This window comes from Tauraco erythrolophus, chromosome 1 (assembly GCF_009769465.1).
Source record: "Tauraco erythrolophus isolate bTauEry1 chromosome 1, bTauEry1.pri, whole genome shotgun sequence".
Taxonomy (NCBI): Eukaryota; Metazoa; Chordata; class Aves; order Musophagiformes; family Musophagidae; genus Tauraco; species Tauraco erythrolophus.
This window is the reverse complement of record NC_141465.1, coordinates 90,617,376-90,640,370: the sequence shown is the minus strand read 5'-3', so window position 1 is coordinate 90,640,370 and position 22,995 is coordinate 90,617,376. Positions and strand designations below refer to the sequence as shown.

The 22,995-nt window shown below is 37.1% G+C and overlaps 1 protein-coding gene across 1 annotated transcript in view; it reads left to right on the top strand.

Moving 5' to 3' along the window:
* The first annotated feature begins 229 nt into the window (after window positions 1–229).
* PIBF1 (progesterone immunomodulatory binding factor 1) overlaps window positions 230–22,995 on the top strand; it is a 128,334-nt gene continuing 105,568 nt past the window's right edge. Inside the window, exons 1-6 of the mRNA XM_086611658.1 lie at window positions 230–481; window positions 1,354–1,454; window positions 3,291–3,489; window positions 9,267–9,386; window positions 18,768–18,901; window positions 20,944–21,052. Coding sequence (XP_086467784.1) covers window positions 230–481; window positions 1,354–1,454; window positions 3,291–3,489; window positions 9,267–9,386; window positions 18,768–18,901; window positions 20,944–21,052 — 915 coding nt within the window. The remainder of the gene's footprint in view (window positions 482–1,353; window positions 1,455–3,290; window positions 3,490–9,266; window positions 9,387–18,767; window positions 18,902–20,943; window positions 21,053–22,995) is intronic.

Genomic DNA, 22,995 nt, shown 5'->3' with positions numbered 1-22,995 from the left:
GAGTCCTCAGGCAACTGCCCTCTTCAGGGCTTCTTAAAATGTTTTTCTTGGGTGAACAAAAAATATATTCATGTGATGCTGAGAAGTGTTGCTTAGTGGTCTTGTTTAACTGGTGGACTCTTTTTGTAATGACATAATACCTTTCACTTAATTGTTTTGATTCTTGCAGTTGATTCTTCAGGGGGCTCATCTCAAAGTATAACTTAAGCATTGCAAATAGCTGGAGAAAATGTCACATAAAAGCTCTAAGGAAATCAGAAGAGTAAACATTTCTAGCTCCTTGGAGTCTGAAGATATTAGCTTAGAAACCACAATACCAACGGATGATGTTTCTTCCTCTGAAGAGAGAGAAGGTACTGTTAAAATCACTAAGCAGCTGATTGAACGGAAGGAGTTGCTCCATAACCTTCAGCTGCTTAAAATAGAACTGTCTCAAAAAAACTTGATGATTGACAACTTGAAAGTAGAATATTTGACTAAGGTAAGAAGTGTTGTTCCTTTCATTGTATAATCTTTTCTTGTTTCTGGTGCTTTTAGAGTATGGTAGAAACTTCTGTTCTTGAAAGAATTTCTGTGAATTGCATGCTAGAAGCCTACTTAGTTGGGTTTTTAGTTTTTGGGTAGGGTTTTGTTTGGTTGGTTTTGTGGAGTTTTTTTAATGAGAAAAGGAGGAAACAATTCTAGAAAACTTAGCTGATTTGTCCAAGTCATTATACTTATAAATGAATGAGGTGAGATCTAATTAGTTTTTCTTTTTCTAAAAACAAAGGAAGAAAAGACCTGCTTTCTTTCAGAAATGAAGAACAATTTTGTTACTGATGTGAGCAATTTGATAGTGCTTTTAACCTGAACTTGTAGAATACTGGAAAAAGTAATCTGAATACTATTTAATGATCTGTTAATGAAGATGTGGCTAGAGTATACCAACGTGCTAACAGTAGGAGGTTTTGTTGTGTACAGTTTTCCTTCACATTCATGAAACTAAGTGTAGAAGCTTTGCCACTCTTGTGTGCAGTCCACTTTTACGACCTACTATATACTAACTGTGGCATTCACTGGCTTGCTGCTCTGACTTTCAGCCTACTTTGAAATTAGCTGAACAAGTAGCTATTTGGCTCAATAAGATGAATTTTAGAACTAAGGCTTTGTTATTTTGTAGCTCATAAGGGCAAAATCCATATAATATTTTATGAAGCCGTAGCATATTTAGAGGTCTTGTTAGACAGTCGTTATTACACTTCCCAGGGCATTGGGCTCTCCACTTTTTTCTTACAAGTCATTCTTTTTGTAGAATATTTTTTAAAAATTACCAAGGTAACCTCTTCATTTTATGCTTATATTCTTTACATTTAGATTGAAGAGCTAGAAGAGAAGCTTAATGATGCAATCCATCAAAAGCAGCTGTTGTCATTACGACTGGATAGTCAGCTGGCATTACAGCAAGAAGATGCTAGGTATGATGGAAGTAAAACTCGGAACTCCTTCTTTAATAACTTATTAATATGAATTCAAATTAATGAATGGACAGTCAATGGAAACTGATGATTATGGATTGCAGGAATAGGATTTATTTCACAAGTTATATTAGTATTTCCATTCTTAAAATGTGATTTACATATTTAATTTACATGTAAGTAAATTTGGATTCAGCACTCACTGGCTGAAGTTTGTGGTTTTGGTTTTATTGCTACCCGATTTCGAAGTTTAATCGAAACTGAGAGTAAGCACATTCTTAAAACCAGTAAAGAGCAAAAGGAGTAGGTAGAGGGGGCAGACTTTCCATCAATTCAAACTGAGTTTTTAATAACTCTGCAGCCTACATGACTTGGGAAAGGTAAGGGGATATGTTTAGCACTTCCATTCAGGATTGCTTATTGGTCAGAAATGCTTTCAGTTGATGATGTAAAAACTTACTTTTCATCTTGCTTTTGCGAAACATCTTGAATTACCCTATAGCTGAAAACAGACAGGCTAGCAGGCTTCTCCAAATTACTTTGTCAATTAAATGTGTCAATGTGTGGAGGAAGAGGATTACTTAATAGTCTCATGTTACAGTAGAGGATGCACCAGCTTACAGCTGTGGCTAATTCAAAGTCATATTCTGTAGTAAGCCTAGAACAGATACAGGGATGTGAGGCCAGACCTGAGATTAGTTACAGGAAAGTCTTTCAACTAAGAGCAGATGTCAGAAAAATCTTGGTCATTCTGTATGCTGATTTGCTCCAGAGTAGAATATTTTGATGTTGACCATACTTGAGTGTTCTGAGGAGTGCTCAGTAAAAAAGTACTGATGTGCAAATCGTTATGGCACAAAAAAGTTGAACTGCTTTCCATTCCCCACTCTTTTCATTAATTTTCCTGTCTACCTTTTACCTCACTTTTTGTCCCCGCTGAACAGATTCGTGTGCTGTGTACGGAATATGTCCTGTGTGACTGCTTTGCTGACCTGGGACTTTCTTTTGTCTTTTTGAAACAAGTGGGGCAGACATCACCTTGTAGTACTATCTAGTATTTTTAATATTACTTTTTAAATAATGTAGGAATTATTATGTTTTGAAGAACAATTTAATTTGAATATGTTTTCAAGAGTTACAGCTAAAACCTCCAAAAAAATAGGACAGTCACCTTTGATTGAAATAAAATAAAATAAACACTTTGAAACATCTCTTAAGTGATGTGCAGTTTCTCTTGCTGTGTAATACCTTGCCATTGGTGACGGTAGTCACGATATTGTTTTAAGGCCGGGAATAAGGTTGCTTGTTTAAATGTAGTGATGTTTGTGGTTTGTTTTAGTTTTTCAAAAGGACCCTAACTTTGTATGTTATACTGGGTAGAAAATCAAGGATTGTGTGTGGAATAGGCCAAAAGTATCTATGTGCTGAAACTTGATAAGGCATAAATTGAAGTTATTATTGCTTTATTTGGCGATTTACTGGTTCCTTGTGTTTTGTGTGGAAATATATTCTACTTTTTCATGGTTTTAACCTTTTAATTGGTAAAGTAAGACTAATTTATAAATTCAAGTCAGCATATGTGGAGATTAATTGTCACTTCTCGGATTCATCTTTGTATTGTCAATAACTATGAAGTTTCTGGCTTTTTATATATGCTGTGTCTGATATGGTTGTGTAACCATGGTGGTATGCACTCTTGTGCTAATTACCTTATCTCTCTGTAAATTTTCCCTCTACAAAATGAGCATAAGTCACTCTCTTGCCAGAGTATTGTGAAGGTATATCACTTGTGTTACTCGCTACTTAATGTCTTCTGTTTTCAAATCAATCTTGAAGGAAACATCAGGCTCTAATGAAACAAGAAATGGAAACTATTTTATTGAGACAGAAGCAACTGGAGGAAACAAATCATCAGTTAAGGGAAAGGGCTGGAGACATCCGTCGTAGCTTGCGAGACTTGGAATTAACAGATGATTGCTATGAGAAGCTAAAGTCTCTTCCTGAAGATCAGCTTTCTATCCCTGAATATGTTTCTGTGAGTATTGTGTTTTGTATTGGTTTAAAATGCAGCTGTATCCTGGGTCTGGCTGGGATGGAGTTAACTTTCTTCATAGCAGCCTGAATCTTGCTGTGCTTTGGGTTTGTGGCTAAAGCAGTGTTGGTAACACACCAGTGTTTTGGCTATTGCTGGACAGTGCTCGCACAGCATCAAGGCTTACTCTTTTCCCCATTCTGCCTCCCTCTGTCCCCGGTGATCTAGGGGTGGTCATGAGATTGAGAGGGGACGTAGCTGGACAGCTGACGAATTGACCAAAGGAATATTCTATAGCATCTAATGTCGTGCTCAGCAATATAAACTTGAGGTAGAGGAAGAAAAAGGCGGTGGAGGGGTGGCTTCCATGGTGGTTGTTGCTCAGAGACTGGCTAGGCATTGGTCTGCTTGTGGGAGGTGGTGAGTGATTGTCTTTGGCTTTCTTTTTTTTTTTTAAATTCACCTCTCTCTTTCCTTCACTAATTAAACTAAAGAAGACTTGACACCTGAGTTTTCTTGCTTTTGTTCTGCCCACTCTCTCTTTTGTCCTGCTCCCACTGGAGGCTGCGAGTGAGCCATATGGGTGCTTGACTGCTGGCCAGGGTTAACCCACCACAAGCTGTAAATTTATTTTATTTAGAATTAAAGTGATGTGCATACACTAGAAGCCAGTCTATACTTCTAGTATTCTTATTCTTCCCCAACTAGAAATGAAGGACCTTCAGAAGCAGATGTGCTTCTTGATCAGTCTGTTTTGACTGGATTGCAGTAAAGACAGGAACTTTTAAATCCCAGACTCTGATGTCTCAAAGAGAGTAGAACTGCTGATGTATTTTAGAAAGGTTAGGCAGATGGGGTGTTACAATGAAATGGTGGGTATGCATTGCTATGAAATGCAGCAGGCTGAAAACAAGAATTTGAAATTTGGCTTGCCAGAACCACAAGTTGAGACGGCTCTTGCAAATACAGAATCATAGAACGGTTTGGGTTGGAAGGCACCTTAAAGATCATCTAGTTCCAACCCCCCTGCCATGGGCAGAGAAATCCTCCACTATACCAGGTTGCCCAAAGCCTCATCCAACCTGGCCTTGAACACTTCCAGGGATGGGGCAGCCACAACTTCTCTGGGCAACCTGTTCCAGCACCTCACCACCCTCAATGTAAAAAATTTCTTCCTTAGATCTAATCGAAATCTCCCCTCTTTCAGTTTGAATCCGTTGCCCCTTGTCCTATCACTACATGCCCTTGTAAAAAGTCCCTCTTCAGCTTTCCTGTAGGCCCCCTTTAGGTACTGGAAAGCTGCTATAAGATCACCCCGGAGCCTTCTCTTCTCCAGGCTGAACAGCCCCAACTCTCTCAGCCTGTCTTCATAGCAGAGGTGTTCCAGCCCTTGGATCATCTTCATGGCCCTCCTCTGGACCCGTTCCAGCAGCTCCATGTCCTTCTTATGTTGGGGACTCCAGAGCTGAACACAGTATTCCAGGTGGGGTCTCACGAGAGCTGAGTAGAGGGGCAGAATCACTTCCCTCGACCTGCTGGCCACGCTCCTTTTGATACAGCCCAGGATACGATTTGCTTTCTGGGCTGCCAGCGCACATTGCGCTAATATCTCTTACCTTTCCGTCATGCTTTCCTATCTGACTAAATGCAGGAGATAAAGTGTACCGTAAAGCATGCTTTAAGACTCATTTTCTTGATTTAAGAAGTTTGTTCATTATGGCTGATGGGTAGATGGAGAGGTAGAGGGGTAGTCTGCTTGCAGTAAAAAGGCAATGCCTTCACAGTCTGTAGGGCATATCCAGAGCATCCTGGATCACTTCTGAGAATGAAGGAGATTTAGACTTGTAAACCTTAATTCACCAAAGTATTAGCGTTTTACTTGTCTGTAGAGCTAGTTCTTAAGGAAGCTGCAAATAATATGATGGTAAAAAGCTTGGTGTGTTTGTTGAGGTATAAATGCTGTCTGTGTGAATGAGTTCTCTTGCTGGATGAAAGCATGGTATACTGTGCTCTAAATAGGTACACAGGAGTAAAATTTGTCATTCTTACCTGAATGATGTCCTTGGGAACATGTTTTCACAAATTCCAAAACTTGGTCTTTTGAAAGTACCAGAAAAATCTTAAGGCTCTGAGTGATGTGATCTAGGTGGTCCTGCTCAGACAGGGGGTTTGGACTAGATGATCCTTTGAGGTCGCTTCCAATCCCTAACATTCTGTGATTCTGTGATACTTAGCTTAGGTCCTGTTAGCCGTCTACTGTACCCACTGCCCTCTGTAGAAGTGCTTGAATACAGATTTTGTGTATAGACATATTGCAAGTTGAAAATACTACAAATGTGAGATGTTTTTCACTGTTCTTCCACAAGGGGGTGCAATAGTGACATGTTAGAGCAAAGACTAGGCAATATTGCAATATTTAGTGTTAATGATGACAAATGAAAAATGATGTTTTAAGCATCTTTCTCTTAAAATCACACTTTTTTGTTTTGAACTTACGTGTAAAATTTTACATCTTTTTTTTAACCATTTAGAATCATAGAATGAATCATAGAATGCTTTGAGTTGGAAGGGGCCTTAAAGATCATCTAGTTCTAACTGCCCTGCCATAAGTAGGGACAAAATTTTTACGAATCATTTTTTAGAAACAGTATATGCAAAATTTTAAAGCACTTCAGGTCTTTGAACTGGTACTTGGCAGCTGAATCACTTAATTTGTTTGGTAAAGTGAGGCTCTTGCGTATTCTCCTGCCAAAAGTTTTCATCAAGTTGTTTCATATTGGTATCTGTGAATTCTGTTTGGTCGGATTTTAATCACCATGTCTTTCAGTTGCATCGTTTTGCTTAACTACAGCTCAGTTGCTCTTTGTTTAAGAAGGCAGTTAACTGGCGCAACTGCTTTCTCATGACTTCATTTAACAGAATTCAACTTCCTCATCCTCTGCACCCACCCATTTTTAGTTTAACTCTAGTTTTCCATAAAAAGTGATGGGCACATGCTAAGAGTTTTTTAAAAGTTTCCTGGAAAGTGGTAACTTTTTCCTTACAGCACATCTATATATATTTGTAATTTTTAAGGTATGCCATTGTTCTGAAATCTCGTTACAGTAACTTTCGTTGCTGCTATATTGACTTGGCAAGAGGCGATGTGTGCTTTGACTGTTGAGCTATATGAATGTTTATTGGCCATCAAGCAAGCTAAATAATAGTAAGACTTGAATTTCTGCTGCAACCATCCATCCCCTCATCTGCTGCATTCATTTGCACTTTCTTATCAGCATGGATTGATCTTTTCTTGGGAAGGCTGTGTGCATAGGTTTATCCTCGATACCTGTATCCCACATCATCTTGGTTTGATACTGCCTGATCTGTTTTAGGGTTGTTGTGGTTTGGGAAGTAAATGTAGCATGATGGCATAAGTTAGGTTTCCTAGGGAAATTGCAGCAAAAATACAAGTACTTTAGGGAAAAGCTAGGTGTGGTTTAAAAAACCCCACAGTACTTTAAATGGTTACCAATTAGTGACAATCAAGGTTACTTGTTAAGAAAATAAAAACTTTGTAATAACTTGTTGTTTGGTAGTTTTTGTTTTTTTTAAAAAAAGGTGGTTTGATTGAAATTCAGTTGCTCAGTTTCAGATGTAATCAGACAACTTCTTAATCCAAATAGAAGAAAACTGTAGTCAGCAAAAGCTGTAGTTAAGAGACTAAAATTTTACTTACTGCTTTGCATGTATGTTTCTAAAGTTTTGGGGTTTTTTTCCTAAGGAGGTATTTGAAGCCTGTTGTTTGGAAGTTAGAAAGAAGCCACAAAACTAACTTCACTGTTTGAATTCATGCAGACCCATTAGAAGCAATGTGATTTCACAGATGAACATGAAAAAACTCCTTAAATATTGAAGGAATGGAATACTGCAAGAAAAAAATAGTAATGAAGCAGTAAAATAAGGCAATAATGTGCAGTTAGTTCACTTCCCAGAATGGAAGAACAATTTATAGTTTTAACTGTAGCATCTGATGGTTCATTTTGGCATTTGGAATTTTCAGAGCATGAACAAAAAAATTGTCATACTGTTTTTTTAGGTTTAGTTGAATTGTAGTTTTTAAAACCGTCCTTAATTGTGTTCATTTTATGTGTAAACTTAGACTTAACATATTGAGAATGCCTTATTACTATCTTAAAAAAAAAAATGAAATAGCAACTACATTTTGGGAAAGCTTGCCTTTTTTTTCTATAAGAAAGTAACTATAAATGTGTAGCATATGTCCTATTTTAGCTTGTGTTTGTTTTGCATCTAAAGGTAGGATGAAAAGTGGAAGTCTCTTGTTGAGCACAACAAATTCAGAAAACTGCAGCTTTCAACAAGCATGGTATTTGCAAAAATTTCAAACAAAACAAATCACTTTTTAGAAAACTTCACTCTTCTGCCCTACTACTAATCTTCCAGTCTTGTGGCACGCTTGCTTTATTGTGTAAAGCAAACTACACCTATGTTTACACCGTGTATTTCCATGGCTTCTGTGTTTTTTAGAATTGTATGCTGTCAATTGTACAGAATATACCTGGAACTTTTCTTTGTCTTCTGCTATTTAGGTAGCAAAAGAGAGACCTGTCTTCCTCATGTGTGGAAGTGCAGTACAGCTTGCTCTTGAATGCCTACTTTATCTTTGCTTTCTTACTTGCGTTTGTTCTTCAATCTGTATATCAAACAAAGCATTAATGATGGGGGTTATGGAGTAGCTTTTGCATGAAAATATTGCTTAATTATCTATTATTTTCTTTTCATTCTCCAAAATAAACATTTTAAGGTATCAAGTTAACCTGGGATAATAACCTCTGTGTACTTGTGTGAGTGGGTGTATATCAAAAAAGCTCTTTCTTCTTTGTTTTGTCTCTTTTTGTGTTTTACTGCTGTGTTTTCTAGTATTTTTTCTTGTTCAGTATAAATGTTCTGGAAAAGAACATTACAGATCTGAGAGTTATTTGTCTGAGACTATGCCTATGACTGGAGGGGGAAAAGAGAGAGGAGTATGTATTAAAGACTGTTTGTTGGTTGCTTTTTTAAATCATTTTACAAGGCTTTTTTTCAGCTTTAGTTTCACAGAGTATAGTCTTTCAGAGGCTTAGTTGCATGATGCAGCTGAACCCATATAGCAAGGAGTTACTGCTGAAAGTGTGTGTAAGGAAGGTGTCACGATTCTTCCTGGTTATGTGCTATTCCTGCTTCCTGTGCTTGCTTTTACATTTTTCTTGGTGCAGATTCAGCACACTGAACTGGCAGAAAACAAAACTAATCTCTCCATTTCTACACACCCCATAAAAATTTATGTTGGCTTGGGGGAAGATAGTATGTTAAGTTGGTTTATTGCTAAATAGGCTTTTTTTTTTTTTTTTTCTTTTTACACAGTTAATCAAATAGGCTCTAGACTTGGCACAAGTAAAAGTGTGGGACCATGTGGTCCATTAGCAGCTGTATTTTTTAAGTGGGCAGCCTGATTGGGAGCTGCCTTAGTTGAACAGAAATGTATATATTTAACATTATTCCTCTGTTTTTATTCAGTGCCAAACACAAGCTGATTATTTCTTAGCTGCTGCTGTCAAAGGCTGAAGAAAGACACTGTCTTTAACACTTTGCCTTTCCCACCCCACTCCTCGTTTCAAACAGGTTCCTGCTATGCACTAGAAATCGTTTGGTGAATTAGTACCATAAAATTGTTGAGCTGACTTGTTTTGGGATTGCAGTTTTGCTAGTCTCAATTTTGTATATGTGTCTTATTCTTCCAGATCCGATTCTATGAAGTAGTCCATTCCTTAAGAAAAGAGCTAAGTGACCTACAGATGAAAAAGGAGAGCCTAACAGAAGAACTAAATGGGTACAAATCCCAACTGAAGTGTCTGACAGAGGTCTGTGCACCTTATTCATCTCAATTAAGAAATGGTGTAAATATATATATATATTGCAAAAAACTAATTCTCCAAATCATTATTCATGTGTAAGATAGAAAAGTTTTTTTGCTGTATAAAAATTACTGCAGGGAAGAGAGGGTGGAAAGGGAGGGAGAGGGGAAACGTACTATGTATGTCCTTGCATAACAGCTAATTTTACGTTGTGGCTACTCTGCAAGATTCGCTCATGAGACTGTTCAGGGTAGACTCTTAACAGCTGTGTTTTGCTTTCTGAGGGCAAGGTTCGAGGTGGAGAAACTGAGGCAGGAGATACATCCAGCAGTAGTTGAAGATGCAATGATGGTTCAGTGTATGGTTTTTGAGATGGTCATGTTTTGGTAGTAATTTGCCTCCTCTTTTGTTTTAATGATGTGAAAATACATTTTTTAATCATTCTTTGGAGTTGTCTCTTCTCTATTATATTTTTCAACTTTTTATACTTTAATTTTCCTATTTATTTCTATACTAAAGAAAAAGATAATTTGCTTTCAGGTAAGGTATAAACATCTGAAGTAGAGAAACAAATTCTCTAAATATATTTAATTTTTATTTTCAAAAAGTAAAGCGGTTGAAACGGTATAAGAAGAATATTGTTTTTAAGATATTTATGAATATTTGTAGAATTCCTAGTATGTATCCAGCCAGGATGGTTTGTATTTTAGTTTAGTTCAACAAAAATCTGGAGTCGTGATAAGACAGTTTCAACTCCACAGAACGTATTTATCCAAGCCATGGCCAATAGGGACTTAAATGCCACTGTCATTTTACTACTTTTGAAATTGTTGTTTAGTCACCACATCTTCTTTTTTTTTTTCTGAAATTTGCTTATGGAGTAATCCGGCGTAAAGAAATATTAATTATACACAATTCTCTTGTGAAATTCGTATAGTTTTCACTTCTCTTTTTGATTGAATTAGAAAAAGTGGTCAATAAAATTTGTGCAGCATTATTTTGTGTCGTCATCTCTGATCATAATTGAGATTATATTAATCCTGTTAACTTTGATTTACATGAGCATTTTCCTTCATTGTACATTTAATATTCTCTGATTTAATAAAATTCTACAGGAAGATTTCAGCCTTCTGAGATTTGACTGACAACTGTGTTAATTTTTGCTGCAGCGATTTAACAGGATAGTAGATTGCAATAATTAAAGTTGTGCTAGAAACAATTTACTTGGTACATTGACTTTTCTTTAATATTGAAACTTCAAATTTTGCTCTTTTTGTACCACATGGTGGCAGTATCCACCTTTCTTCCTGATTTATTTTTCGAAGTTTAAAGTTTACTGTGCTTTTGTTTTGATTCTGATGAGAAAGCACTAGAATGTTGCCTGTGTTGAACTGAGGTGGTTCTTTGAACCTTATGTCCTGTTTGCATAATCGTGCTTAAAATGAGAGACGATTAGTGAGAACAAATGTCTAGTTTAAAAAAAAAAAATCAGAGAAGAGATCCAGATGTTGAAATGTCACAAGAAAATAAAAAGCTTACAGTTGTTAATAAAAATTATTCCTTAGGATTCTCAAGTTCCAGTTAAGATAACTTACTACAGTTCTTCCATATGCACAAAAATCCCCCAAACTCAGTCTTCACTCTATCTGTTACACATAGAGATGATGTGTTTTGGATATTTAGTGAAATGTGACCTGATACAAGGTATTTTATGTATAGAGACACTTAAGAGTCTGTATTTTACTTCTGGCAAGTTCAGGTTTGACCTGGTGACTTGACGAGTGTCACTTTAACAAGGTACCTCAGACTGTTTCAGATAATAAGGTAAGAGGAGCATCACGTGAGAGTGCTTTGGAATCTCTAATACACTTAGCACACTAAAGGCAACTTCCCTAACCATCTCTTGCAGTTTACAAAGAAGTGGTTTCAAGATGTGACGTTGGGGTAGCTTATTTATTTGAGCTCCTTTGATAAGGTCAAGTTTTTTTTTCAAGGAAATTTATCAGTAGGAAATAAAGCAGTTTCATTTGGAGTCTTAAGCTCTTAACACTCTTCTTATACAGTTTTTGTGGTATTCTAATCATTCTTTATTTCCAGCTACATGAAACTTGTTGCTGAAGTTCCTTGACTGTTACTTAAATAACTGATACTCTTCAAATTTTTCCTTTGGTATCTCATTCAATATTCCTTAAATTTTAAATTTTCTCCAACAGTCGCAATATTCCTGTTCTCTACATAGTTTATCAACAAAGTGTCTGTTTTGGGTTTAAAATTTCTTTAGGAAACTACTAATATGGATTTTTTTAAATAGTGATCAATGAAGTTAAGACAGTCTTTTTTGTCTTTTTTTTTTTCTGTGAGAATAAACCAATTCCTACAACAAGTATTCCTTTTTTTCTACTATTGCAGATAATTAAGGTTCTTCCTAATAAGTTTCAACATGATTTTTTTCCTCTTTGTGGAACATGGAGAGGAAATAAAATACATGCTTATCCCAGATCTTTCTATTAACTATTAATGGCTTGAGGGAGGAGGATTTTACTGGCTTTTCAGGTTGTTCATGGCTGACAGAGTAGGTTTGAGTAAGTTTTATACATAGAATCATAGATGTAGATATTCACCCAGAAATAGTCATGAGAAATATGAGAGAATTAGGTATAAACTCATAGGAAAGTCTGTCTAGCCAACAGAGAATTAAAGAAGTTTAAAGGAAAATCCAAACTTGTCTAATGTATTAAGCCAACTCTAGGAAAATTTAAATGTGAAATGAATTAATCAAATAAGGCAACCATTGCCTAACATCAGCTATGTTATTTTATGACAGGATGGCTGTAATCCTTTAATCTGGTGAAAGGAAACGAGCTCTAATTTTACTGTTCTTGTTTTGGAGTGTGCATGTAAGACACGTTGTTTTGCTTACTCCGCTCATGAGCCTCTCTATACTGTGTTGTGGGAAAGCAGAGCAGCACAGTTATATTCTTTGGATGCTATTATGGTGAGCTGATATAGCTGATTATCAGTTATATAAAATGAGATGTTCAAACCCACAATCTTTTTTTGCTACATGCTGCCATTTTTTTTTTTTTTTTTTTTTGTGTTGGGGGAGGGGGGAAAAACACCAAACAAAACTCATTATTGGCACAGCAGATCTAGCCTGGCATGAGCATGAGTGCAGTGGCTTGGTATTATGGCCTGTCAGCCAACTGAGTTTGTAAACATCCAAGCTGTACCAGCTAGGAAGCTTGGTTCTGTAAAAATTGAATTGTCATTGTAGCCTTGTAGAAGCTAGTCTTCTAAGACTTGACAAATCCACATGTTCTTTATCTCTTGGCAATTCATTAATTCATTCGTATTAGAAAAACTTTTATTTCTGACTTCAGGGCATAAAAGACGTCTTTCAAATGTTTGTCAGCTGTATTTGTACTCTAGGTATATGAAAACATATTTTGTTTGTTCAGAAGGGACAGAAGGTCCTAAGTGTGTATTAGCCTCTGTAAGCACCCATTTGATTCTCAGTATGCTGAGAAGTAAGACCACTAAAACTCTATGACTTTGTTACGAAGTTCTCTTGTTGATTGTCTGTTGCTGCTCTGAGTTAGCACTTAATCAAAGCCTGATGAATCTGTAGCACAGACCCAATAGGGTGGGGAGCTGCTTGTGACAACTGGTAGCAAAGAACAGTGTGTAAAGGCTGATTTCTAGCACAGGAACACAATCTGATTAACACAGCTAGTGTCTAAAGATCTTTGTCACCACTTTCTGTTTTTAAAGTGATCAGTATAAGTGATTCTGCAGTACCATCACTAAGTTAACGACTGTCTGCACAGAGTTGTCCTATCTGTGATTTATACCAGTGCAGTTCCTCTGATTCTAGGTGCAGCAGCAATAGACTGGGGGGAGGGAGTGGAAGTGGTAAAAGTGATGTTCTCGTATTGCAATGCTGACTGATCTGTTACCAAATGTATAGTGCAGACTTGTTTCAGTCCTTCTTTTGCAGTGCTCAGCATTTCAAGTACAAATAATGTTGGCAACACCACCTTTGGAGGTGAAGATAGAGAAGAAAGTCCAGCTGTAGTGTTGTATTAGCAGGAGCTTCCCAGAAACAAAACCAGCTTCTGATGTGTGTGTTCCCATGCTAAACATCAGTATACTATTTTCAGAGTTGTTTGCTTCCAAAGTGGTTAGAACCTTCCCTCAAACAGATGTAATTTACTACTCGTGTGTTCCTCTCAAGGCTGGGAGAGAGTCTGAGAAAGAAATTCTGCTTTTCTTTGTAGCTCTAGAAGATTAAGTATTGCTTTTTTTCTTCTGGCTATGAGTTTGTTGGCAATGTTTTGCTGGAATTTGGTCATGATACAGTTTTATCAGGGCTTCCTTTCTTTAGTTATTTTTATTTTCTGTAAAGTTGTCTTCAGGACTTGCAATCAAATTTATAGTATGACAGTTATCTAAAAGCTATGGTTAACCTAAAGACGAAGCTGGATGTATGTAGGACAAAGATCTCTTCTAAGACCTCGTCTCTGAATCAGGATTAGTAGCTGTCAGGTTTTGCTAGACAAACCTAACAATTTTCTCTGTGATAATGTTTCCCAGCTGGAGGAAAATCAATAGTCTTCAGAGAATGAACTAAGCTATTGCACTCAAAGGATCACTAGATGTATCTGAATGTGGTAAAATGTAGGCCACTGTTGTCACTCCAGAAGGACCAGGTTCACTAAGATTTGTTCTGAAGCTTGCACATCTGTAATTAAAGGCTGCACTCTAGAACCCTTCCCCAGCCCCCTGGTACGAATTCTTTCAAGCAGTGCTTTGATTACTTGGTCTTCATGTCTCTCTCTAGAAAGGACATGAGGCCTCAGTCTTAGGTGAGGTATGTGCCTCCTTTATTTCATTATTGTTAATACTTACCTTGTTCAGGAAAAAAGGTGCAAAGGAAAATACTCTACCAATAACTATGAGCTTGGGGCAGCAGTTTAACATTTCGAAGGCTCAAGAGAACTTATGTATCTATGAAAGTTCACGTTCCTATCCAATATCTTTCTACATCTTTTGATATATAGACTCGTATAGACTGCTAGTTTTTGTTGAGAAGAACCAAATAGCTTAAATTCACCTGAGAATATTTCACTGCAGATTCTTGTCAGCTCAGATTCAGAAAGAAAGTGCTATTTATTCCCCCTACTTTCTTTTGCAATAGAGGCATTTATACCAAAGCTTTTTTCTTACCTTTCTTGCAGAGCTTCCCTATTTTGGAAGTAGCTCAGTGTTGGTGGTTTAGTTGTGGCTTTTTTGTATTTTTTAGTGGCAGATAATGCCCCATCTACAGTCCTTGGCAGATTACCAATTTCATATCAACATACTAGAAGAGATGTCTTATTCATCCTGTTTATGTATAACTTGTTCCTGACATTTGGGCAGTTGTATTCAAATAAATGTATTGTATTGTCCAATAATGTATGTATTGGTATGTAATGTATTGGTCAATGTATGTATTGACCAATAATTTTTGAATGCATACTATGCAAACAGATTGAAGCAAGATGTCATCTTTACTAAGTAGCAGCACCTCATCCAAATAACTTGAGGGAAATGGTTTTCACATCCCAATAGTATAGGGCCTTAGGTACCTTAGGATGTGAACAGAAAGTGCCGGCTTATGTACATGATCCTTCAGAGATGAAGTTCTTTTAAATAAGCTTTTCAGAAGCAAGATCACTTTCTTCCACAGGCTTATCTATAGGCTGCGAAGAAGTCATGCTGCTTCTGCTTGATTGGCTGATGAATCTTTTCCCTGCATTTCTGTTGTTTATCTTCTTATCCCCAAAGGATTTTTGAAAGATCAACTAATTCCTACCATGTATTATGTGTCACTAACTTTGTTCAAAAAGTATGTCATCCAGTTTTTGTGCTTGAAATTTAGGTAGGTGTTCATTTCAGTGACTGCTATAAGCTGCTATTCATTCCAGATGGAGGATAACAGTGAAGCTTAATATCATAAAACTGAGGTCTGTCATTACATCTTTAGTTTCTGTAACAGTTTGTGTTTTAAATGGTGCAGATCAGGCAAGTTCAGAATCTTCTTGCTTGAAACATCCATCTGTCGACAGCATTTGTAAACCAAATGGAAGCGCTTCTTGGTAGGGACTGCTTCACATGCTCTGTAGAAACCACCTGTACTGGTTAATACTGGGTCTCTTGGACAGCTCTGTTAATTTCTTTAGGCAATGGTTGCCTACTCATCACACACAGAACAGGTTTGTTTGTTTTTACCACCTCATCTGAGTTGCTGCTCTCTGCAGTAGCAGAAATTAGTAAGAAGCTGAAGAAGAGTCATGCATTGTTGTTGGGATCATCACAATCACATTCCATGTGAGCAAGTACTGTTTATCTTTTTTTTTTTTTTTGAGGTTTATGAACTTAAGTTATTTTTATTGGTGTTATTTCCAGGACCTCATTCATGTCCTTGAAAGTGCTCTGTATCTTGATCCTTTTAAAAGCCCCCTTTTTGCTTCAGCAGGACAAAGCTGTTCATCAAGACTTCCAAGCTATCTCTTGAAGATAAATTGAAAGATAAAGCTGTTCCATTGCAGAGATCTTAAAATCAGTCTGGGATATATGGACATTGTTATAAACTGAATTAACTTCATCACATGCAAAGCAAGGCTTATTCTTCCTAAGCACAGGCAGCTTGATTGTGTGTCTTTAAGATGTATTGCTGTAGAAGTCCAGAAGCTTGTATATCTGCTACCTGGAGATATGCATACCATATGGAGGGTGGTTTTTTTTGCATTAGCTTGTAGAATGTTTATTAGCTTGTCTTGTCATGTTTCTTCTTGTGATTAAAATACAATTTTGACGCCTAAAAGATTAAGTACTTGGAAAACAGTTACCTAGGCGGTAAAATTAGTATTTCTTCAAAAACTTTAATAAATCTTAAAAAAAACACCAAACTAAAACAAACCTGCTTTCTTTGTCTGTTTAACAGTCTGATACTTTCAGTATGTCTTAGTATCACTTTTCAAAAGTAGAATTTAAGTTCTCTCCTCTTCTCTGGAGTTATCATGTTGTTACGTGATGTTAACAACTGATTTGTTAAATAAAATTCAAAACCCAGTTTAGGCCTCAGGTATTAGAAGGAAATAATTTTGTAGGTATTTAACTATTCTGTTAATTGGTGCTTTAGTGCTCTTTATGACAAATTTGTTCGGAGGTTAACCAGTTTTATTTTATACTTTTGATAGTTGTCTTCTAGCTGCTAAATGTTCGACGCTATAGGAGCTTCAGTAGCCCACTCTGCGAAGGGCGTATGAATTCTAGCATGGTATTAGCAGCACAATGGCACAGGGTATCCTCAGAGGAGTTATATCCAAACTTAATCTTTCGATTTGCACTGAAAAGTGAAGTGCCCTTACCACCGTTTCCTATTGCGAGATGAGTCGTGTTCACACTGTATAACTGGCTGGGTACTTGCACCTGTAGGTTAAATATTTGAAACTCTAGCTGACTTGTAGACAACACTTCTAAAAACATCTGTCAGAGGCTTTACCATTATGATAATCCCATCTTTATAAATGGTGGAATGTTAATTGGTTTAAGAAGAAAGTGCTTTATAGAGTTAATTTACTTAATCCATTAATCAGGGTAAACATAAAAATAATCCATATATGTCAGTAGGTTAGGATGAATAACAATTGTGTCTTCAGATGATGTGTTCTTAACGATATACCATCCGAAATCCTCATGAAAACTTTCTCAGTGTGTGATTTTTTGTCATTGTGATCTAATGTGATTTTAGTGAAAGTTAAAATTAATAATTTGTGAAATATAAACCAAAAATTTCTTATTTATCAGCAGAACAATTACAGTACGTTTAGTAGCTCAGGGGGCCTTTCTGTAGTGTCTTACAAGCATTTAGGTGTGTTTTTTCAAGAAGACTTTCTGTCAGTCTTTCAGCTTATATGCTTGTGAATTTGATCAGGGTGTTCTTTGTCTTTCCATCCCTATCCCAGAGTATTATCCGTGTGTTCATTCCTCTTAGGAAGCCGTATTTAGGAGTCATCCACTCCATACATGCTATTGTCCTAAACTCTTCTTGTCTAGTTAGACACAACTACTATGGTCTCTAACTGAAAGCCATGCGTTACACAGATATATTTTGAAAAATCATGCACTCATACAGTGTCCCTCACTACAAAGTAAATTTAATTTGCAGTGGCTAATTGGTTGGTCCAGTAATTGAATTTTAAGGCAGTCATTTGGTTTGTGTTCGCTTTCAATGAATAATGTTGTGATGTCTGTTCGATATAACCAGATGGAATTATTTTTTATGAAGCATCCATTGTAGAGCTTGCCATGTATCAACCATAGCAGAAAAATGCAGAACTCAGCAGTATTCTGAGAAACAGAATATGGAAAAAATCTAGATACCCAGGGAGTATTCTCATTTTTAACAAGCAATTCTTTTTGCCGTCCATCAGTTTTCCCTAGTATAGGTGGATGAGCATTATTTTTTAGTTGTTTTTGAAATTACTAAGTAGTACCGCATTTAGGACAAGCAAGTAAGTTTGTGAAAATAAATACCTACTTTGTAGAAAAATTTGAGAAATGGAGTCTAGGGATTAAGGTACAAAAATCTGCTATTCCAGTGGGAATAGTATGATGATTAGGAAATCTGTTTATCTTCAAAAGGAGTAACCAGTGTTTTAAAAGACAAATGCTTTCTGTGTGTTCTCTTGCTTTGGTCCCTTTTTTCAAGTTCCTGTAGTAGTCTCTCAAAGCCTATGAGGAGGGAAAGGAAGGAAAAATGGAAATTAATGCTCATAGACCGTTAAATAAGCACTTCTTTTGTTTGTTTTTTTACTTCCTCCACCAAAGCTGTGGATGATATACTTCAGCAAAAATGAGTTACCAGATAGAATTTGGGAGTAACTGGATTAAATTTTTCATATAATGACAGAAGTTGCCAAAGTTTCTGAGCAGCCAATCCTCTTTCTTTTTTTCAAATGGACCAGTATCCTTGTGAAGTATCTTCACAAGGAAACTTGTTTGAAAATGTAGTCAAAGTGGTGCGACTTTTGTGCTCCTACTGTGGGCTTGTAGACCACTGGCTGTATATATGAGGGTTACTGATCTTGGAAGTTGTGCTAATGGACAAATGTGTTAGAAAAAATAGGTACATTATTCAACTATTTAGAATAAGATAAAAATAAGTTGAGTATCTTAGTATAGCTGGTGACTTTGTGACATATGCTAGATTTCCAATTACTGAGACAAATGAAAATACTGCCACTTGAATATTCATACGAGGTCTTCACAAAACTTAGTCAGTGATTGCTTTAAGTAAATATAAGGGTAGCTGTGATCATTTAAAAATGTCTTACCTTCTAGAGCTATGAAGACGAGAGGAGGAATCGGTCAGAACTTGAGGTTAGATGCCAGCGTTTAACACTGGAACTGGCTGATACCAAGCAGATGATTCAGCAAGGTGATTACAGACAAGAGAACTACGATAAGGTAAAATGGTAGGTATCTCTATAGTTCAAGTGTTCTACTAACATACAAATGTTAATAGATAAACTTCAACCTTGATCGACTACAGTTTTTCATTTGATTTTTGGCTTATGTGCATCACAGATATTTATTTTTACCTCAATCTGCTAACAGTTCAATTATCTCCTATAGTATATTGCAGTCATAAGATGAACAATGTTTTGAAATCTGATGCATCAAGTTATCTTCCTAAAAGTTTATTTTTAGGGATTTACTGTATTTTCAGAAGAGCCTACCACTCTCATTGAAACTAAAGAAGTGGGAGCTGTTGATGCCAAGCATCTGAGAAAACATACTCTTTTTTTTTTTTCCCTAGTTTAAAAGCAATGCTCTAAAAAAAGGCCCTGTGCTCTACTGTGTGGTGCCTACACAGTGAATTAAGAGGGTAGGATCTTGGGAATTGGTATTTATGACTTGAGATATCCTTGTAACCATAAATTTGAAAGGGCTGTTATGAGAACTCTTTGTTAGCGAGTCTTAGGATTACCTTAGTGAATTGGTTTAACTGCAGGAGGTTCCAGTGTCTCTTAATTTTTAAAATACAGATTTTACAGTTCTAGCCTGTGCTTTGAATGCCCATCTTGTAAATGGCAATTGCAAAGTAGTGAAAATGGACTTCTTATAAATACGCTCACAGACATATACTTCACAGTCCAGCTCCCAAATGGCTTTTCCAGTGTGCTTGAAAGTACAAGAAATCTGCCTTTGGCACATTTGTTGGGGAATGGGTTAAAAAATGGGGGTTATGAATAGAAAACACCCTGTCAGCTCCTTAGTTGTTCATACCGAATGAACTCAGGCACAGTTACTGACACAAATGACTTTACCATTTGAAGGAGAGTCTGTCTTCTGGATAACTGTTCACAGCTATATGTACTAAATCAACCTTGGAATCTACCTGAAAGCTTGTTGCAAATAGGATGGATTGATGCTATGGTTTGCTTCCTATGTGCAACTGCATCTTAATAAGTGGATTGTAATAACGCTCATGTGAATGGCCCCAGTGTTTAACAGTGTACATTTAAAATAGTCACGAGTTGAAAAAGGCATGAATGAACGTGCCAAAACTGTATTTGAGAGAGTAGGTTGTATTCATCTGGGTAGGCACAGATGAAGGGGAGGGGAGAGAGCACTGCTGGCATGACTACATGAGGATATTTGGGAGCATTGCGGAGTTAATCGCTTCCAGGCTCGTTTCTGCCTTTAAAAATACTATATCAAATCTTCTAGTTCTGTTATACTACACGTTATCTCAGTTTTAAAGCTATGCTATGCTTAATATAAAACTGGTTAGCTTTTTTCCAAATTGCAAGTTCATACTGGCTCATTCATTTTACTGTTCTGACAGGGTCAGATAGAGTGGAAACATAGAGCTGCTTCTTTGTGTATGTGGAAAGCACTCTTATTCAGGAGACCAACATAATTTTTGCAGCTGTGTCATGTATATTTTAAACATGAGAAGAGTAATATAACCCTCTCTGGCATCAAGGGGCTGTGTACAAGGGAGAGTAGCAACTGAGAACAAGTATACATTGCTTTCTGTTTGATCAGGAAGATGGGAATGAAGCTGCTTTAGTTTTCATTGGACTTCAATGTCTGCAAAAGATTCAAGAGAATGTCATGGGAAATAGCACCAAAAGCTTGATAAAGCTAAAAGAATGGACAATGGGTCTTACAGTTCATTAGTAAGAGGATAATTATATAGCCCAAAGTTACGCTAAAGAGGAATAATCAGAGAAGGATGAAATAATTCAGGATGGGAATTCAGGATTATTGCATTATAGTTTAGGTTTATTTTTTAAATACTTAAAAAAGAAGAAAGTTCTTTCATATAATAAGAGACTTACAGGTGTTAATAACTAAAAGAGGTAATATTATCTCTAACTGCTCTGTGAGTAGGACTGGTTGGAAGAAGACAGTGTCATGAACTGAAAGAAAGCTGAGAAACTACAAGTGCACAGGAATCTTTTTCATTACACTTTATGCATCTAATAGTTTTACTTTATTTTAACAGTGAACGTGATGTATTTGAACATGAGTTGTCAGAACTCAGAAGAAAATACGAAATATTAGAGGTGTCACACAAAGCACAAGCTAAAGAAAGAAATGACTTATCAAAAGAGGTAAATGTGAAGTTCTTATTTCAAGTAATTGTCTATTTCTTCACCACGGGAATTTGATTCGTTGTCTAATTGAATCTGTCAGGATCACCTGTAGGATCACAGAATAATTTAGATAAGAATAGTCCTCAGGAGACCAGCTGGTCCAGCCCTCCCACGCAGTGCAGAGCCAGCTTAGGTCAGGTTGCTTAGATCTTTGTCAAGTTTTGGCTATCTCCAAGGATAGAGGTTCCACCACCTTTCTGGACAATTTGTTCCAGTGTTGGTCCACCTTCTTTGTGAAAAAGTTTTTGTAAAACCTAATGTGAGTTATTGCAGCTTTTTTCTGTTGTCTTTTGCCCTGTTACTATGCTCTTCCAAGAGTCTGATTCTTTCTGTGTGTTCCAGTTGGGTAGGTGAAGATAACAATAAGATTTTCCCCACCCAGATTTCTCTTCTGAAGGCTGAAAAATCCCTCCATTTCTCTGAACTCCTTGTGCATCATGTGCTGCAGTCAATGACCATCTTGATAGAGCTCTTCTGATCTTGCTCCAGTATGTTAATGTGTGTGTTTATGATGCACTCGAAATGTGACGTGGCACACCAAATACAGTCTCACAAGTACTAAACATTGGATAATAATTTTCTTCAACCTATCGTCTCCATTGTTGCTAACACAGTCTAGTAGGCACTTGGCCACCTTTGCTGTCAGGGCACACTTCTGGCTCGTGTTTAGTTTGTTCAACTGATACTTGCTTATCCATGTTTTGCCAATTTTTCCATACAGATATTATGGGAGGTGGCTGAAAGCCATGCAAATGTCCAAGTAAATGACATGACTCTATGGATGGGAGACAGCTGTCCAGCTTTCTTGCCAGGTTTGCTAGGCACAGTTTGGCCTTGGTAAATCCATGCTAGTTGTTTCCAGTCACTTTTTCCTCCATATGCATGGATATGGCTTCCAGGAGGATTTGATTCATAACCTTTGCAGGGACTGAGACTAGATTTACCAACCCACAGTTCCCTGGCTCCTCCTCCTTGAAGGTGGATTCTGGTTATCAGAAGCCTTGCTCACTTGCTATGATCTTTCAAACAACTGGCTGACCTCACAGCGACTTTGGCTATCTCCCTCAACATTGGTCAAGTGCTTTCCATTTTTCCCTAGGCATTATGTACATGTTTTCCTAGGTCTCTAGCTTAGTCTTCCTTTGCTTCAGTCTTCCAAACTCTGTCAATAAGCTCGGGAACCTGGGAGGCCCAAGGGCAAAATTTACTAGTGAAGGCTGAATGCTGTGAGTATGCTCTATCCCTCAAAAGGTGCAGAACTAGTTATAACATACTAACTCTTTCTGACCAATAGTGACAGTAGGGCAGAGCTACTGTATGGTTATGTTTTGTTATGTATGTTTTTTCTAGACATCTACAGAAGACAGTTTTTCTTCTTGGTGACTCTAGTAAAGTAGTAGTTCAGTTGCTCAAAGTTTCCTTCACTTCACCTTTACAGAAGTTAGTTCTGAGTCAGGAATAGGGAGACTGCTATTCCAGACCTCTCCTTTCTGTGATACTGCCTGTTGACAAGAAGAGTTCCAGTGCTGCTTCCCTTTTGGGCTGGATTGTCTGCTAGGGTTGATGGACTGTTTTTTCTCTAACACGTCTCTATTAGTCTTTGAAAGTCCTTCTGCTGGAGAAAAGAATAAACGCCATATATCATCTTTCTCATCTTCGTTAGGGTTCCAGTGAGTTCTGATCCAGTTAAGCCAGTCACTTCACTTAGGTCTTGGTCATTGCCCTTCAGGTAGCACTAATATTTCACAGGGGATTGTGTTTCTGCCGCTCCAAAGATATTCCAAGAGCCAGAGGCCTGTCAGGTCAAGAGAAATGTCCCTTGCTGCTTCTCTGTTCATTAATTAATTCATCCAAGAGTCACGAGTTGTCTTCAGTGATGACTCCCTTACTGACCATGTATG